This window comes from Stigmatopora nigra, chromosome 14 (assembly GCF_051989575.1).
Source record: "Stigmatopora nigra isolate UIUO_SnigA chromosome 14, RoL_Snig_1.1, whole genome shotgun sequence".
Lineage (NCBI taxonomy): Eukaryota > Metazoa > Chordata > Actinopteri > Syngnathiformes > Syngnathidae > Stigmatopora > Stigmatopora nigra.
In genome coordinates this window covers 5,514,563-5,533,707 of record NC_135521.1, presented here as the reverse complement: position 1 = coordinate 5,533,707, position 19,145 = coordinate 5,514,563, and the positions used below count along the sequence as shown (strand labels likewise).

At 40.9% G+C, this 19,145-nt stretch overlaps 1 protein-coding gene and 1 long non-coding RNA gene across 4 annotated transcripts; one reads left to right on the top strand and one right to left on the bottom strand.

Annotated features, from left to right (window-relative positions):
• Window positions 1-5,496: 5,496 nt before the first annotated feature.
• On the bottom strand, window positions 5,497-17,167 carry pcgf3 (polycomb group ring finger 3). Of its 3 annotated transcripts, none has more exons than XM_077733030.1 (10): window positions 17,003-17,167; window positions 14,078-14,189; window positions 13,696-13,813; window positions 12,395-12,491; window positions 12,066-12,121; window positions 11,870-11,977; window positions 8,551-8,636; window positions 8,250-8,387; window positions 7,866-7,946; window positions 5,497-7,763 (listed from the first exon to the last, which is right to left on the bottom strand). In XM_077733030.1, the coding sequence occupies exons 2-10, from the start codon at window positions 14,090-14,092 to the stop codon at window positions 7,716-7,718; spliced, it is 747 nt and encodes a 248-aa protein (XP_077589156.1). In that variant the 5' UTR covers window positions 14,093-14,189; window positions 17,003-17,167; the 3' UTR covers window positions 5,497-7,715. The 3 variants fall into 3 exon arrangements, with proteins under 3 accessions (XP_077589156.1, XP_077589158.1, XP_077589157.1); XM_077733032.1 differs by having other exon boundaries at window positions 14,087-14,189; XM_077733031.1 differs by lacking the exon at window positions 17,003-17,167 and adding an exon at window positions 16,623-16,976.
• On the top strand, window positions 10,962-14,686 carry LOC144207524 (uncharacterized). The gene is made up of 3 exons (XR_013328700.1): window positions 10,962-12,502; window positions 13,458-13,510; window positions 14,539-14,686. It is a non-coding gene; the product is annotated as an uncharacterized LOC144207524 (long non-coding RNA).
• Window positions 17,168-19,145: the final 1,978 nt, after the last annotated feature.

The window sequence follows — 19,145 nt, the reverse complement described above, 5'->3', positions numbered from 1 at the left end:
TGCAGCTTTTGCAGGTTGTTGATATCAAGTCATTTTTTTGACCCCATTGAAAACGCCATTGGAAATCAATAGGGATGTTTTTTGTCATATTTTGGCTTTACAACTTTTGTTAACTTATTTTCATGCATGACTAATAAGAACTGCATGAGATATGTTTTGAAAAAGTCCACATATAGAGCATTTTTTACAGGTGTGTGTTCTTTATCGGTGATTTAGGAGATCGGCCGGTTTGCACAATAGAAAAAAAACAGAGTGGCGATTAATGTAAATCTGGATATTTTTTGTATTAGCAGGCAGTGATCATTTGATTGTAATCATGGCATCGATGAATATTGATATGGCCTAAAATTAGACTCGATGGCGGGAGATACGTAATGGGGATTAAATGAGCGTGATGATAGATTATGGTCTTCACCGAGGGACTGGAGTAAAAACCAGCGCAATTAGATTGGCAGCCAGACAATTGGACCATAATGAGCATGTGACCATGCATTACATGTGTGTGTTCATTATCTTCATTACTATCTTATAAGCGGCATTTAACTATGAATAATCTCTTTTACTTAGAAGACTCCCTGAGTCTGTTTTTATTAGCCTGCAGGAAATGATGAAAATAGAATTGGAATATTTCCCACACATGAAGCTTGAGTTGAGCCTCGCATTTGATGACAAATGTAGTACTATGACTTTAAAGTAACATTCTGCTACTTTGGAAATCGAACATTTTGTGTTTTCAATTGATTTGTAGTATTTGCAGTCCGCTTTCAACAACCATACTTTTATCCAGCCGCCATTTTGCCGTTTTTCCCATCTCCGTGAGATCAAAATGGTGGCTTTTGAGTTGTTGTTGTTGTTGTTCCATTTCTAAAAACTGTTAGCTTGTGGGATGAATGCATGTCTGGGTACCTCCCCCAAAGAAGCTGAGTATTTATAGCCAGGCAAAACATCCCCCTTGACTTGTGTGTGTGTTTGTGTCTAGATCTTCACCCAGGAACATTATCAATTCATACTTGCCCTGCCCCATTGCGCTATTCATATTCATGAATGAGGAATACATTACGCAGCGTAAAGGTCTTTTCACTTGTGATGATGACAGTCAGCTGACAGTTGCTCAGGGTGTGACGACAAATCCATATTGTGAGATATAGCCATAGTTATCCCTCAATTGTCGTGGTGAATGTAGACCAGACATGGCCGCCATAAACAAAAACCATGAATTCGGACTACCCAAATTAAAAATATATATGTACATATATTTCTGCTTGCAAATTTCAACGTGGATTTTCATTTTTATGAACCTACAAAAAAATGTAAGTACCAAAATAGGATTCTTCCCCCAGAGAAACGCGATGTAGTGAAGCAACACAATAGTTGAAGCCGCGATCTTCGAGGGATTACTGTACTTTGTGTGGGTTATTGATCCGATCCCACCAAGAATCCATAAATGGCTTTAATAAGATATCACCAACAGGTTCCTACCTACATTTTCCAATACAAATGTGTCTAAAAAACAGTGATATCCTTTTAAAACACTGAACTTATTCTTGGCCAGAGCATATTGACAACCTATTGAGCTACAAATGATCAGCATATTGATTTATTGGTTACATCCCAAGTTTTGTTTTAGTATTTAAAAGTGGATAAAAAGGAGCAACATATCTAATGTGTCGGCAGACGGATAGGAGGAGGTCTTTGAACGCACCGGCAGACATGTTGGCCTACTTTGCCTCCTGCAGGAAAAAGCGCTCAATCAATTATTTAGCTACGGATTGGAGTGCTTGAAAGGGCATGTTTGTGTGTGTGTGTGTGTGTGTGTGTGTGTGTGTGTGTGTGTGTGTGTGTGCGAGTGTGTGTGTGTGTGTGTCTCTAAACGAGAAAATATTTTTTTGGTTGGAGACTGCATCAACCAGTGGGTGTACACCATCGTCCTGATGGATGTTGTTTACTATCACTCTTCTGTTTCCCATCTGTTCAGTTTGCAAAGTTCACATTTGGTCGCAAATGGACAAAATGACTTGGAACGACACAAAATGACCAAAAAAAAATGGCTGACTTGCTTTGCCTTTTTGTTAAGGCCGTGGCTTTGGGTCTGCTCCGTCTAGACACCAATACTGACTTTCTTTGCTTTCCCCCTGCCAAAAAATGATAAATGTTGCTCAACCCAAGCCTATAAACAGACAAGAAACCACGTGAGTACTTTGAAAAAAATGACCTGGAATGAAAATGTCGTAAAGTGATTATGTTCCCAGTGACAGTGGCATTATTAAATTCTCAATTATTCATAGAAATCATAAAAAGATAATGAAGAGGTGGGAAGATTTATAACTTCCACATTTCGCTGTGAAAATCCCCCAAAAAAATCAAACCTTTTTTTTTAGCCTTTAAAGGGCACTCATTGGCTACCATTGATGGCGCTAGAGAGCCAATCCGTTTTAACCGGCAAAGTACTAGTAAAGATTTTGCCTGATTGTAATTATAGCACAAAAAAAACAATAAAAGATGCTAACGTTACAATAGTCCAAATGGTATTAAGGCTGCATATTTACCTCAGAAAGTTAACAGATGATGGATTTACTTATTATAAGGCTCACCAATAAGCTGTCCTCAGAGAATCAATTAGTTCTGCTCACAAAGTGTGCTGGACAGCAAAGTAAAGGTTCCTATCGTGTCCCAGCAATCCGACGGTGTTAATGAGCTGCAAATGGCTTTTATGCTTTTCCACTCTGTTTTGTGCATAATAGCCTCATTCCGGGTTGCTCTTATAAAGAGGAACACAGGAAAATGAAGGACACCCAAATGGTTGCTCCCAAATAAAATGACCAGCTGACTTTCAGCCCATGCTTTTTCAAACTTTTTTTTCTGGATCTTTGGGTACTCCCAAATGAAAAGTACAGAGGATAGTTAAAAATTGCAAGTTGCAAATTGCAAACAAAAATGTTCATTTTCATCTTTCTAAGGCACTGATTGGCTCCCATCTACAGCACTAGACGCCCAATCAATTTACTTTAGCCACAAAGTGACCCGCAAAGGCCTCCAAATAAATAGAAAATGACCCAAAATCTACAGAATGTGACTTCTGACGTCTTTTATTTAACCCCAAACTATCACCATATCTGGCAACAACCAGCATGGAATGATTGAAATTCATTCATTCAATAGGATGTATAAATGTCACCCAGAGAACGGTTTTCCTGCTTACTGGATTATTTCTATAGGCAGTGGTGTAACCTTTGCGTGGGTGTGTGATGCTAAAAGCAGGGCTCTGTTTTTTTATTTATTTTTTATTTTTTCAAAGCACCTGATGGTTCTGTTTGTGTGAGTGTATAGAGAAGTGAAAGTGAAAAGCTCACTGTTTCCAGCGCCCGTATCAGCACTTTGTAGCCCCCCGTCAACCAGTCCCCGACCCCCCATTTCGCTTTCCAGCTAGCGAGCGTATCGGAAGACTCATTGTAAGCGGAAAAAAGCTCCTAATCCGGTGTTCTTTCACATTTTGCTCCCTTATCTTCTTTCTAATGAGCATCTCTATCGCTTTTCCGTCCTTTTCCCATCGCTCCCTTTGTTATATAGTTTTGACCAGTTTTTTTACCATAGGCGATGTGGGCGATTGCCCAAGGCGCCGTCTATTTGGGGGCACAAGATAGCCCTTTCAAATGTCTTTTTTTTTAAAATAAGGATATTAAATCCCTATTTTGAATGCTTATGTTTGAATGGCATTGACCGCGTTACATGTCCAATTCTTGAGGATAATTGGCGCAGAGTGTACGAGTGTGTTTTGATTGGCTGATCCAGTATGTCGATAGGAAAGCAAATTTAAGGAATGACAATTTGACTGGATTTCCCTGCGCTAACGAGCGTGCGAACCATGATGAGGGAGGCCTCACGCTGATGTTGTGATGGGAGGCGGCGGGCGACATATGATCCTTGGCCAGCGTACGTCAGCTGACCTTTTAAAAAAAAAAAACAATCGCTAAACACATTAGCAGCACATTAGCCTCCCACGGCGAATCCGCGGGATCCGAAAAGGAAAAACTCGGGCAAAAAGGTCACTTTTCCAGCATGTTGGAGAGCAAAGTGATCCATTTAGTTCGAAGAAAATGTTTTACTATTGCGTTTAACACCGGAAAATCCTAATGTGTCAATGAAAATGTACTTACATTTGTTAAATTACTGTAGATGGTAAAGAGTAATATAATTCTTTCTAAATATGAAAATACAGTTATTGAGGTCCAAAGTTTTTAGGGAGGAACAGTGTCTTGTTAGTGCTATTTTTCTGGAAATGGAGAGAAATGAATCTGGTGGCCAGAGACGAGATTCATGCTTGGGAATAAGTATGTATGATCAGGGGTGAAATAGGCCCAAGTCGTGAGTGCAAATGACCACCCAAGGTGTCGGAACGTTATCGATTTTCTCAACACTGACGTTAGTCGTCCGTCTGCCGTGTAATGGATCCAGAAGGAGGGAGTGGAGGCGGACGTTATTGGCCCACATCATAGTAACGTCTCCAAGGGGGACAGGAAGAGTCTTTAGGGCCACGCTTGGCTTCAGGGTTGCCAGATTTTATTGCAAATATGTTTGTTCTGGGTTGCAGTTCACATGGATAGCAGATTTAAGCGATATTTGAAGCAGAAAAAGGCATTTCTGCAGAGATTGCACGAGGCAACTTTGTTCCCCAGTAAGTTCATTTCCACATCATTTACACACTTATTTTCACGAGGCTATGCATTTTACTGTAGTAAATTTGCAAAGAAGAAACTCGACGCTACTTTGGGGTACTCAAGAGTCGTTCCGTTGTTTTCTTTTTCATTCTGCATATTACATTTTATGCAGTGGCATTCTATTTTGTACTTTGTGTGTAATATTACTTTGCAGTACTTGTGTGTAATATTACTTTGCAGGAAAGCGATTTTTATTTGAGGAAAAAATTGGAACCACCCTACCCACAAATTCCTGTCCAATCAAGGCTCACAGACGTTTTGCCAAAAAATGTGCAGTTGCCACAAAGGCCCACATCATTTCTTGAGGAATTCTTGTTTCTGAAAACCACTTGTGTTTCAGTTTCCGGAACTGGTGTTGTCCGGGATGCCAGATACTAATTGCCCGCTCTTTAAAGCGGGAAGCCCCGGCGAGCGAGTCGCCCTCCGCGGTGCCGGCCGGTGACTAATTAGCCTCCTCGGTTAACGGGATCTGCAGGTGTCTCGGGAGAGAGAGAAACCCCCACCCGAGGACATCAATGCGGCTTCCCCGTGACCGAACGCCGGCGAGTCTCTGGGCTCGCTCGTGGCCGAATTAGAAGCGCTCATTAGTTCGCACAGCGTTAGGACTCATTAGCTCGCGGGAGGTCGCTTCACCTCTGAGGCGGGAAAACAATGCGCCGCGTGCCTACGCTTAAAACACAGACAAAAATAGCAGAAGGCGGAGCCTGTGGACTTAAGGCTTAAGTCATTGGAAGTTCTGGCCTTTGCGGTGTTTTGTGTGAAAAATGACAAGAGGAGAAAATGACTTTTAAGAGGCATTTATTGATTAAATACACAGTTAAGTTTGGACAAAAGCTTCTGTGTTTTTTTGTTGTTTGTTTGGAAAATAACATTAGGAAACTCGGGGCCCGTTGTTGAACGTGCGCCCCTCCCAAAAAGTCGCCATGGAAAAAAGCACTTCATTACACAGCCGCAATAAATAATACAAAAAGTAGGCAAAGGGCAGCACGAAGGGGAGAGCGGGGCGCGGTGGGGTGGCTTCGGTGGTCTTTTTTGTTTTGGGGGTACGAGGAGGGTGAACGCTGAGAAAGGCATTTTGTGACCTGAGGACCTGACTGGAAACACACATGAAAAGCCATATTGCACATTTGTCCTTTGTTCACAGAACCTGAAAAAAAGCACATTTTTTGGCGCGTTTGAGACTGATGTTAACATCAGGAATCCAGAATGCAAAAAAGATAAGGGGGGGGGGGGGGGGGTCAAGATGGTGGGCTAAAAAGTTCATTTCTTGAATTTAAAAATATAGCAGGGGGAGTGTAGTAGAACAGCATACGCAGTCACCCGGTTTTGAGGTTTAGCACCATGGAGAGCTCCAAACTGTCATTTACTGACACCAATTTTGTTGTTTGACAAAAAAAATAATAATAATAACATGTGCTGTAATGTCGGCGATCCAAACAAGTGGGCATATTTTCATACCATTGAGTGCAGAGCGAGCACCTTGTTGTCAAATCCAAGCCCTGCGTTTACTTGGCTGACATACTAAATATCACTGTGGGTCCAAACCCAAATAAATACTGCATTTTGAGCCCAACCAATCATTCAAACAGTTTTTCTTTTTTTTTTTTGAAGGCAAATTAGCTTTAATCTAAATTCAACATTGGCGTTTGGAGGTCAAAGTGTCGTTGATGCCTGAAATTTACATTTAACAAGCATAAATAAATAAAAAACAGTGGGGAGGGAGGAACAAAAATTATGAAATATTCAATTGAGGCATTCATCTTAAAAATTAAAAAAATTGAAAAAGCATTTTAAAAACATACACTGTACTACCCACTAAAAATGATATAAGAATTTATTTTTATATTTTCCAAAAATTTTGGCTTCAATTTTAAAATGTTCTACGTCATTCAAATTGTCTTCAATTTTTTATTTTATTAGTTTTCGTGCCTGGTTAACTCTCCCTACATCCCATAATTAGCTATGATATGCTTCAGTACCCCTCGTTTAATTTCATATATATTCTTATTTCCTAGTATTTCTGTATTCTTTCATTGCTTTTTGATGTATCTTTGTTAAAGGTAAATTCAGGCATCAAGAGGGTTAAATGATGTAGAACAAAAAGGACAAAGGCCGGCTGGCAGCTTCCAAAACAAAACAAATATGATTAAAAACAATTTAAAAATGTCCCAAAAAAAAATTGATATATTTGGGATATAGATAGCACTTCTGGACGCGCTGTTTTTAACAGTCTAAAAGTCTCTCTTCCTTCGCGCCGTCGGCTCTCTATAAGCACATTGTATGTACAGTATATAGAACATAAATTACTACACAAAGCCTATTCACAATGGACAATCATCAAGAGCAAATTAGATGAGGGCAAAAGGGGCGGGGCCATAAAGACACATTCAGAGACGTTATACTCCACGGCGGACGGGCGGGCGAGCTTTCCATGGGGATGCGTACAAAATGCCCGTCGCCAAAAAAATACAAAAAAAAAGCAAGCCGATAGAAAACATTTCATCCTCTGCTGCCATTGGCTGAAAAACTTAAAAATGGTCACGTGACTAACCCCCCCCCCCACCCCGCCGGCCCGTACCCGACATCTCGTTTGCATGTAAACAGAGCACCAGTGTAGTGTCTTTTTTTTTTTTTTTTAGGTTTGTGTCTCTTCTTAAACTGTACAAAAGTATAAATATATGCTTTTATCTCCATTTCTTTTTTGTCTTTTTCTCTTCTTCTTTTTCACATATCTCGGACGTAGCGTACAGAAAATAAAAAAATAGGAGGAAAGGGAAGAAGGCCAGTGTTTGTGGTACCTCGCCCAGCTGCTGGCTTCTTGTGTCTGAGTGATTTTGTTGTTGTGGCGCTTGCTCGCTGCTGGTTGATCGTCTTTGCATAAGTTGGTTGGAAAACAGCACGCCGGGACAGGAACAGCGACAACTACAAAATCCCCCCAAAAAATTTAACAAAAAACACCAAAAAGAAAAAGAAACAAAAGTCTGGTGTGTCCGTTTTGAGCTACAACAGATCCATTTTGGGTCTGTAGTGGAGCAGGAGGGGAGATTTCTGAAAACAATACAGTTTCATATTAAACATGGAAAAAAACTAATAAGCATAATTGATAAAAATAATCCAAAGTAGAAAAATAGTGAGCACTGTATTGGTTACCTTAAATCTCCATCTTGTCACAACAACAAATTTCAAAGTGTGATCCTTGCCCAGGATTTCCTCATTGCATAAAATGTCCAACTAAAATCAGAAATATATACAATTATTTCCCCAAAAAGATGAAATTATATTAAAAATTGTGTTCATTGATTATTCCTTGAGGCTTATTTGGAGGTTTTCATTGGAACTCCAATACCCAAAATGTGCTGTTTATGACATTCAACTGCTCATGACTGAACAAAAATGTAGAAACAAACATTTTCAGGACTGAAATTGAATCATGCATTCATGCAGCCAAAATTGAATGAATTGCTTTTAAAAAAAAAAAATCAAAATCAGGTTTGTAGGGCTAAAAAACATGTTAGGAGTCACTTGTTTTTTTACCTCATTAAAGGAGGTCAGGTTGAGTTTTTTGGCTATGAATTTCTTGAGGTGGAGGACGGTGGCCTGCGCCGAGCAGCGGATCCACTTGCGCTTTAGGCCTCGGAGTTTGCTGCTGTTGCACTCCAGGCAGATGCTCACCTGCCGGGACACAAAAATCGCATCAATACCCTTCGCAAATGCTAGTCTCAATGAAGGCAATAAGTTAAGTAGACTAAAAGAATTTCAGGAGCAGATTTGGTGCGAGTCTGAAACTTCCACTGATAGAAATATAGTTAATATGCGGCTGACTTGAAATGTGTACCTGCTCGTCGCTACGGTGATAGTCATTGTCTTCCTCTGCTTTCTCTTCTCCTTCCTTATTGGCTGTGTCCTCGGGTTTGCTGTCTCCTGTGTAGACAAAAAAAAGCAAAAGAAAAGTTTACTTTTATTCTCATTCTTGTAAAACTACATTTCTTTTGTGACCTTCCGAATTTTGCCTGTTAGCATATATTCAACAAATCATTACCACGACACTAGTATAGTGTGTTCATTCATTGGCTGCATTTGACTAGGACATTTAGCCTCTTGCAGTCAAAAAGAATTGAACGTCTTGCATTGTCAATACAAAGTCAGTCTTGCTGCTTCGAATGAATTGGACAGCTATCGTTGTGGCAATTCGGGGCCCTAGTGGTTAGCACCTCTGTCTCGCAGTTCTGAAGTCGAGGGTTCAATCCCCATTAGGTTCCGACATTCCCGCGCGACACGTTATTTTGTCGAAACCTTGTTGAGGCCAGCTTTTAGGAACACAACTTAATAGACATGCCAAAAATGATTAAAGACGCAATAAAAGTCCTGAGAAAGAAAAAAAAGTGGCCAATGTTACTTGGCAAAATGAAATTGCTATAATACTTCCTAATCTATGCGTTTAGAGACACGAGTACAAAAACAAATACTTTTGAACCTCCAATGGGAAATCTGTTTAGATAGGTTGTCTCGCCTTTCAGGTTTTTAGTGCACGTAATTAAAAAAAGACTTGGACAACACAGCAGAGGCTCACAAGTGAGACATTTCTTTGTTGTTTACAATGTTTGGATATGGGACACACTTTTTACTACCAACGGAATTGAGGCGTATTTCTTCCACACCACCCTTAAAACAAAGAATTCCGCCCGGCTGCCTCTCAATTCGCTCCAAATAATAATAGCATTGTGTGTGAGTCAGAGAGACTGTGTTTTTTCATGGGAGTGGATGGGTTTGCATTTCCCAATCTACGGGCCATTTGGGGCAAACTGTCAGCCATCCCCGAGAGAATTGCCCTAACTGTGTGCGAGCGTGTGCACTGTGCCGTCTCCACGGCGACCGCCTCCAGAGTCAACCTGCTTGATTGCAAATCAAGAGGCTCCCGCTCTTGTCACGCTGAAATCACCTTCGCACGACCTCGGCGGCCCCAATTTTTAGTCGCGCCGTCAGATTGCCTATTCTAGGGATGTCCCCCATCACCTGTGGTGGCACCTGAGTCCCAGTCCACCTGATTTTGCATATACCATATGCCAATCCCATACTTTGGAAATGGACTATGGGGAGGCGGGACATCCAAATTCTGTTTTCCATTTGCGCAAAGCTAAAGCAATTTGATTGGATGGCCAATCAAAATGTCAGTGGCAACCTTTGTGCTGATAAAGTAAAGTGATACAATTTAAAAAATGACTTGATTTCCAATCATGTCAATGTATACAAAATATAAATAATGTGAAGTGTTTAGCAACGGAGTGAAAAAAACGGTCCTAATTATTCCACCGAAAGAGTGAAAACAAGACTAGGATATTTTTTTGCGATCAGAAAAGCACATCTGCCGTAGCAAAAATAAAGGAGGGTGTTTTTTGAAAGTGAGCCGTGTTGATTCCAAACGGCCCTCTGCAGAAAGTCACTCATGTGACTCCCCTTCTGTTTTCCCACTTTGCTCAAAGTGACTCTCCGAGGATGTGGCGAGTGCGGCTCACTGAGCAGTAGTTGAATTACAATCCTTTTCAACAGCTGCTCTTGTGGAAGCCCAGAGGAAGTTTTCCATACTACTTCTCAGGGCTGGAGGTGATAGTGGTGGAGGCGGTGGTGGTGGATGGGAGCATGCTGGAAGGGGTCTTTAATTAAGTGGCGTGCTGCTCTGCTGGGCTGTCGCCTGCAGTTATCCCGGTGTGATCTCTGCTTTAGCGAGCGTTCTCTTTGCAGGCCCATCCTCAAATAAGAGCTAATGAGGAGCGCGCTATTTTCCCGTGTGAGACATTCACACTGGAAAGCAGGGGAAGCGCCATAAAGCGGGAAAACCTGTTCCAAAACAGTCAGGCTCGCCGAAGCGGACCCGACTTTCATGTAGTTAACCAAGAGCCCGTCAGTGGCCACCAGTCAGTTAACATATGTGGTTCTAGTGGGAACAAAATCGGTAGGATCCCTTTACTGAATAGCCGTATTGTTTTAAAACAGTATATCGTCAAATCGATAAATTGTCACTATTGTTGCGCCGATGCGACAGGCACTAAAATGACGTCAGCGGTATTGAAGAATACTAAGGTGCCAATGATGCTCTTGTTTCCCAACACCAGCCCCCCTTCCCTAGATGCCTGCCATTACGAAAAAAGAGACTTTTATGATATAATTTAAAGCTTCTGCCATGAATTGTCGGGACAACGAATGAACAGTCCTCCCACCTTGAATGGATTGGACGCGTAGTGAGGTAAATGGGAGGGAGTGTCTTTCCACGCTATTAAAACAATGATTTAAATTCAAATTAGTAAAAAAAAAGGAAAGTCTTAGTGGTAGCGTATCGACATTGGCTGATAAAAGTCTTTGTTCAGGAGTCAGAAAATAGCAACAAGACTAATTGTCACGCCTCTGCTGAGAATGAGAGCGCATTGCTCTTATTTTAGCATCTGGAGCTGAAATCCAAGAGGCGGAAACAGGAACTGACAGATTTATTAACCCGGAGATAAATTCAGACCACCTATATACTTTGCGCTACTGCTATTCCCGCAGACAAAATTGCATTTGGTTTATTGTGTTCCAAGTGTCTAAGGTTGTCTACGCATTAAATCAGTTGTTTTTTTGCGATCCGAAATGCAAATAAAGGTTCGTCTTTTAGCTGCAGCGGTAAATAAAATCCAGCAGTAGATGCTCATTGTGAAGAAAGCTAAACTAAAAATAAATATGGTTCTCCCACATTGTGTGTTTGTGAAACAGCGCAAAAGATTGGCACCCCTCTTCACCGCACGCCTTAATTAGCCGAATCAGAGCGAGGGATTAAGTGAGCGATTAGGTCCCTCAAGCGTGACCGCTTTCGAAAAAAAAAGCTGCTTCTTCTTATAAGGAGGAAAAAAAAAACTGTAAATAAGTCAATTTTAGCGAATCACATCTTGCGACTTTTGTGAAAACATCTGCAGTGTTGTCATGGACAAATAAACTGAAAATAGGTAGAAAAGATCCAAAATGCAGCCAATGGGCAAACTGAAAAGATCCTAGTCAAATGATTTTGGTAGCATCCGATGGACTTTTGGTGGGCAGACTTGATTGGAAAATTCCAGTTAATGCTAAAGCAAATTTCCAAGAGAGAACTTGAAATTCATAAAGAAGATAATTGTAGAAAAGTGTACCGTTTCGCTGGTCCAGATGTGTCTTCATGTTGCAGAGCTCCCCTTTAATGTCACCAGGGACCTCCATGCCTAACTTCTGGTAGAAGTCCCGCTGCTTCTTTATCTCGGCTTCAGGGACGACCACACAAAACATTCTTATCATCCGTCTACCCGTTAATTTGTGTATTTGGACTTTTTAAAAAAAGACCATACATACCCTCTTGAAGTCCAGGGACCAACTTGTAAACAATGTCTTGCATTGTTCTGTCATGGCTGCCCAGAAAAAAATAATATATTCAGTTTGTTTCTTTAGCAATACAGCAAAAAAAAAGGAAAATCAAGTTGTATGTGCAGTTGCACTAAAAATATTAATAATTTGACCCGATAATGGAACATTCCCACTAATGAGTAAGTCGCTAAACATTATGCAGATTTGAAGTATCTTAAAATATGTTTACATTAAGTCGTAATGTTGTTTTATAATATTTTAGAACAGACTATTTTCTATAGTGTATAGAGTGTATTTTTCCTTTGTGTGTCACTCACCCAATGTACTGCAGTGGATGGCTCTGATGAATAACAATCCTGCATGTGGGACATGTGTTGTTCTCTTCGAGGTACTTCACAAGGCAGCTTCGACAGACTGCACAAAAGGTATCAACATGAAAAAATGTTTTCACTTTATGCTCATTATGGTTTTGCAAACTTGACGAAATTAGAAATACAAAGTCGTTGAGGACTATTTAAAATCATTCCACTTTCATTTGTTAAACATGACAATATATATCATTATTTGGCACAGCACTAATATGTGATTATAGATCTATAACTAGGTCATCCTTTTTTTTAAATAGCTCTGCAACTTAATGACTTGAATATTTTTTAAATATCACATGTTACTACCTCAGCGCAGTCCATCATTGCAAAATGACAAAATGCCATTTATGTTTTTTAAATGCTGATTTTCAGTGACATTTTATTAGTTTCAGGATATTTCCAGCTTGTCAATCATCCTGTCCATTTTGTAATGTTGGTTTCTCTTGGCTTTTTAGGGGCATTGTTGTTTTTGCAAGGTTTTTATTTTTTACAACTTAATGTTGTTTTTCCACATTTTTCTTGTTGGTCTGATTTAACTCTCTTCACCATTGTAAGATTTTTTAGGACGCATCAGGGTCTCTGTGTTTTTTGGATTTTTCAAGATAATTAAATGGGGACGCTTTTGTCAAATTCGTATCGTATTTTTGTCAAACATTGTACAGTAATCCCTCGAATATCGCAGTTTATATAGACCAGACAATGCCGCAATAATCTAAAAATAGCAAAGTATTACTATTATAACTAGCTTATTTTTTTCTTTAGTGCTGAGTCGTAGTAGCATAAGTGGCTTCCACTTATGAGTTTCAGCCTGGATTTTCACATTTTGATGAACTTTAAAAAAAAAAAAAAAAAGTAAAACCATTTTGTTAAATGATAGCAGAAAAAAAATCGCAAAGTGAATTTGCAATAAGTGAAGTCGCGATAATCGGGGGAAGACTGTAAACATAGCAGAAACCCAGAATGAACTAACTTCTGCTCAACACTTCTTTCCCATGGCAACACATTTGAACAGCCTGGCGATGATCTTCCAACAAACCTCCCCACACTTGAGCAGTGTTCCATGAGGTACGTACACAGTGCTTGAAATGAGAGCTCCATTGCAGTCAGACAGCTGCAGTGGGCTGACGTGACCTGAATGTCTCTTTTCTAAAACCCCGAGCAAATCTTAGCGAAGGAATCGAACGCCCTCTAGCGGACGTAAGTGGAATGTACACGTGTGGGAATGCGGACGCGTGCGGGCGTGTACGTACACGTGTGCAAACACTCCGTGACGGTGGTGGCGTCGATCAGGTAGCCGTCGCACAGCCGACACGTGATGTGGGCGTTGATGTGACAGAGCTTGATCTTCCTCGTCAGCATGTCGGGGTTCTGTGATGGAGACAAAAAAAAAGGACAGATGAGAAGGAGGAAAACCAAGACTGTCGTCATGGTAACAGCATCCAGACGCTCACTACATTGATGATCATGCAGTCACACTGCCATCTTGAGGAAGAAGTTGCCAAACCTGACTCTAGAACTAAGGCCAAATTCACCCATTGTAGAACTTTTTGGCTAGTATGAATACAAACCGGTGGCAACCCGTTTTAAAATGGCACACGAAAGAGTCTTTGGTAAAATATGTCATCAAGATACCCCTAATACCGCCATGCGTTGGCTGTGGATGTCTCAGCGTCCACGTGGATTTGTGCTGGGTTGAGCAGCCCGTGGCGTTAGCTCCACATCATGGAGATCTTCTCATCCGATCCTAAGCAGCAAAACAAAACAATTATTAGAGTGAAAATTTGGGGTTTTCATATCATTTTCAGATGAGTGAAAACGGGGTGATGTTTGAAAATGTATTTTTAGGTATTAACTCGTTGGCAAATGATTGCATGACCTTGTTTGATGTAGATAAGAACAGCCACGAATAACAGCTATAAACAACAAGAGCCAAACTAAAGCGAAAGCAGACAGAGAAAACACAGATTGGTGTGACAAAGAGCTCCTTTTTGGTCTGCTTGTGGCCAATGAAGTGTTTGGCTTTGCTTTACTTTGACATCCAGCTGGAGAAGCACGCACTAACTGAAGAAGGCCTGTTGTATGCTTGTCCTCAGGCGGCAGTAGCAGGAAACCTTCTTCTTCTTGTGGGAAAGCTTTGGCTTGGCTTCAGATACTCCCACATTCCCCAACGTCTCACTATACCTTCATTCGTGATGGTGAAAGATAAGTCGCCTGCCTTTTTTTCACGTATACTTTGTTTTTTTTCCCACAATATAATGCTATTTTTTTTTTATTCAGTTTGGGTGATGATATTTTTCCTAAATTAACTATTTTCAAAATCCACTGATATGGTGAGATACCATTCATGTTCACTGTTTGGGTGATAATTTTTGGTCATTGTGATGTTGCGCCACCTAGCGGACAGTATTACAAAAGAAAGTAGCAGACTTTTATTTTAATTTATATATTTATAAAAGGGTTGTTTTATTTCCTTTTGATTATGAATAACTTTTAAAAAGTCACTATATTGGCTAATAAAATTTGGCTTTACGCATCGGCATTGGCCTTCCCAAATCATTTCACCATTAGTCTTTTTTTCCACTTCTGACAACCAAAATGATTATTTATATTCTTGTAAAAAGCATCTCTCTTCATGCTACAATTGATAGCGCTCATGTTAGAAGTGTGGGTGACTCTGGAGCCCCAATGGAAACATTTCTAAACTCAAAAACTGTTAATGGAGCCACCAAGAAAACACCACTTGCTTCCACGCAGCCAATGTTCCAATTGATAAGTTGATGGTTTGTATTCTGACAAGCTGTCCATTTATCCACCTGTTGCCCCGCTAAACGGCTGGAGTCCACCCGACGGGCTGACCCGCTGATCCCCTGGCAAGTGACACCCGTAGCGTTGACAAAGGGGTGTCAGGTGGGGTCACTAAAGGTCAAAATAATTGAAATTGTCCAAGAGCACACAAGTAGCCGTCACAAACAAGCGATCGCTCTTTGTCACTGCTTAAATAGGAGAAAGGTTTTTAATATTGCTTGTAACAATCCCATCAATTCTAATGTTCCATTTTGGATTTTCTTGACAGTGGCATATTTTTCAACCAATACCATACCTGTCAACTGGTACGTTCTCGCCGTAATTGGTACAACTGAAAGCCCATTTTTATATTGGTACGCTGTACACATGAAAATGGTACGCTAAACGGTGATTTTGAGAAAAAAAAATAAATTAAGGCACTTTCTAGCCATTTTTCACCATCCGCCATTGTTTCTTCCCGGAAACGCATGTCTGCCAAGTGATATATGTACCGGCGCCTCTGATTGGCTAAAAAAAAAAGATCATGATAAACATTTCGTTTTGTAACACTTTCACCATGTGATTTCCGTTTCCTGTTCCCTTGTTTATGTTTACTTTCATTTTCACTTGTTGTTCGTGATTTTTTACAAAAAAGTAAAGTGGTAAGATTTTCCATGTATTTATACATATATGTAAGGGCGAAAACAAAATTTGGTAAGATCACAAATGGTTCGAGGTTGACAGGTATGCAATACACCCCTTGATGGCAGGAACATAGCCATGGCCTATAGGCATGCAACGTATTGCGATATATCGCTATATCGCCCCGCCCCTCATTGGAGAAGTGTGGCCAAGGGTCAAAACGAGTCAAGGCTAATGCTAAAAACAATGCTAACACGAACAAGCACACTTATTTTCTCTGCCATCGCACTTTCAAAGTAATAAGCCAAGTGCTTAAAAGAGGACTTAATGGGAAAGTTGGACAGTTTGTGTGAACCAATTTCCTTTTGGAAGCGTGCCGCTTCAACGTGTCACTTCCCCGAGAACTCATCAACTTGTGCCGCAACCTCTTTGTGTCGGATCAAGTCAAGTTTGCATGGTTAACGTCACAAAGGCTTCAAAGCCGATATGAACACCCCAAAACTGTTGGCTCCGGTGAATATAGCCAAGTCCCCCCCACCACCACCATCATCATCATCATCATCAACACCAGCACCCCAACCCCGCACAATGTCTTCACAACAGCAGCGCACACGTTAGAAAAACACCACCAGCACCCCCCAAAAAATCTGAGAGTTGAGATCGGGGGTTTAAAACCCAACGACGCCCCTCTTCGTATTTAATCCGAACCTTATGTAGACGATCTACACAAGAAGTTCTGCAATGGGCCTACCAGGGCTGCAGAGAAGCGAAAGAACAAGAAGAGACACGCCGGCTAGAGGAGCCCGAGTCCCGGGGAGGACCACCGCGTGCATCCCAGCCGAGCTCCGAGCCTGTCTGCCCCGTTTCCCTTAGCTTCGCTACCTAGATCTAGCGTCCGCATAAACATTCCCAGTCACACGCGCAATTCCTTCTCTCACAACAACGTCTGGATAGCACGCCTGGTAGCAGGCAAGCAAGAAAGCCATGCTAAAAAAAAACGGAGGAGGAGGTGGAGGAAGGAGAGCGATGGTGGGGGGTTTGAAACCGGCACCCGAAACCGGCCACCGACGCCGGGGTAAGTGTCACTGGGGCCGGCGGGGGCGACGACGGAATCTCCGAACGCCGACTGACCTGTTCGAGGAGCGTCGGAGTCGGCCGCTTAGTGGATCGCTTCCGAGTTAAATGCACTCGCACTACAACAAAGAGGCGAAAATGACCGAGCGGCCGCGGAACAGGCCGAAGCACAGCGCTCCCAGAGCAGCGCGGCACATGCGCACTGTGAAGGTGGGGAGGAAGCGGACGGGCTAAAGATTGGACGAGTTGTTTAGGAGTTCCCAAAGCAGAGGTAGGGAACCCATGGCTCGAGAGCCATATCTGGCTCTTTAAATTCATTACCGATTTGTTAGCAACAGCATAATAATGTTGTCAAAATAATTGAGAGACTTTTTCTACAGTGCCGAAATGACCTAAAAAATCCCACATTATCATGTATTTTTACTTTTCAATTCTGAGAATGGCTCTAAAGAAATAACATTAGAAAATATGAATTGTTTATGGCTCTCTGTTAAAAAGCGCACCCGTCCCCCGAAAATTCACACCATGCACACTTTCAATTTTGTGGCAAAGAAGATTCTATTATCAGAGCAGAAACAATACAAATTTAATATGTATCTTCTCCCACATTTTAGAACTTTTAAACATAATATACACCTCAAAATCAAAGCACATGAATGCTGTTTACGATTATGTCAAATGTGTACGGTTAAATTTTTTTCTTTGTATTTGAGATTTTATTCGGGTAAATTATTTCCTTATTTATTTTGTCACTTTCGGTGAACCTGTATCTTCTGCTTCCGGTGATGTCAATGCGAACTGCAATCTGGGTATACTTTGATATTTGACACATGTTTCTTGTTTTTTCTCGATACGATGATTTTATATTGCGTTCCAGCTTCAATCGTATGTTAATTGTGGTAATACAGTTGGTGTTTTTTTAATTATAAGTACATCGCCATTCAATTTATAGGGATTTTTCATTGTCGCTATTTTACGTGAGCAGTAGGTTATTTAGTGATCAACGATAAGAAAACAATCACTTGTGTATTAAATAATGTTATTGTGCTCGTTTAGGAAACAGAGTTGCAGGGCAACGAAATGTCGAAGATATCTGACTCTATATCTTCTGCAGGTATGTATTTTGAAGTATATAAGTTTCGCTGTCTAATGTGCACTGTCTCATTGTGTCCACACGGTGGCAGTGATCTCACATTAATAAATGGGTTTTGTTAATATATTATGTTCAAACTAAATCCAAAGATGCTGTCTTTCATAACTGACTGCCCACTATTGGGGGGGATAGACGTCCAATCCAGTGATAACTTTTTGTCTTGCAAATTATGACAATATATCACTATTTTTTACTCCCCTGTTTGCAATACATAATAACTTTGGTAATCCCATACATCTATCTGAACTATATGTTTAAAAGATGTTTACATTTTAATATTTCAGGGGTAAAGTGCATTATCTAAGCACTGTTTTAAAAAAATAATAATAATGAAGACACTTGTTCCTTTAATTGTTTTTGAACATCTTACATAGAAAACAGACATTGGGAAGCATTCATTCATTTTCAGTTCCCTTACGGCACAAATATCCGCCAAAACTTTTGCGCATATTGTGCACCGTAATCTCCGGATATATTGTTTACAACCAAAGACGCATCTTGCGTATCGCTCTCCCGTGACGTGTATTGCGGCGCAGGCTGTTACTGAGCATCCTTCAAGCAAGACAGTAAAGCTGAGACACAATGAGACACGCTTTGGAAATCGCGTCTAGCTTCTTTTACACTGCCGCCGTCTATAAAGTTCGACCTTGATAGAAGCAGTGTAATCCGACTGCCGGGGTAAATTCACACATATAGCTTGGGCAGTGGAGAATAAAGGCCATAGAGATGCAGTTTTGAGGTTGTGAAAGAGCCCCTGGCATTCTTGATTACAGCCAAGTGAGAAAATTAACCCTAAATCCCCATGAGAATTAAAAGAGCCTGAAGGACAATGGCGAGAATCCGGGGACAAAGCAGGAATAGCCCCACACCCCGTGGAACATTAATCTCATACCTTGTTCCATTTTATGTCCTTGAACTCCCACAAAGGTGGCTTCTCTTCATGTCGTTATTTTATTTCAATTAGTTTTGCACCGATACTCACGTTAGGGTTCATACTGATACGGCACCAAACTGATGCCCAAATGTATAGCGTCCAATCGTACTTCT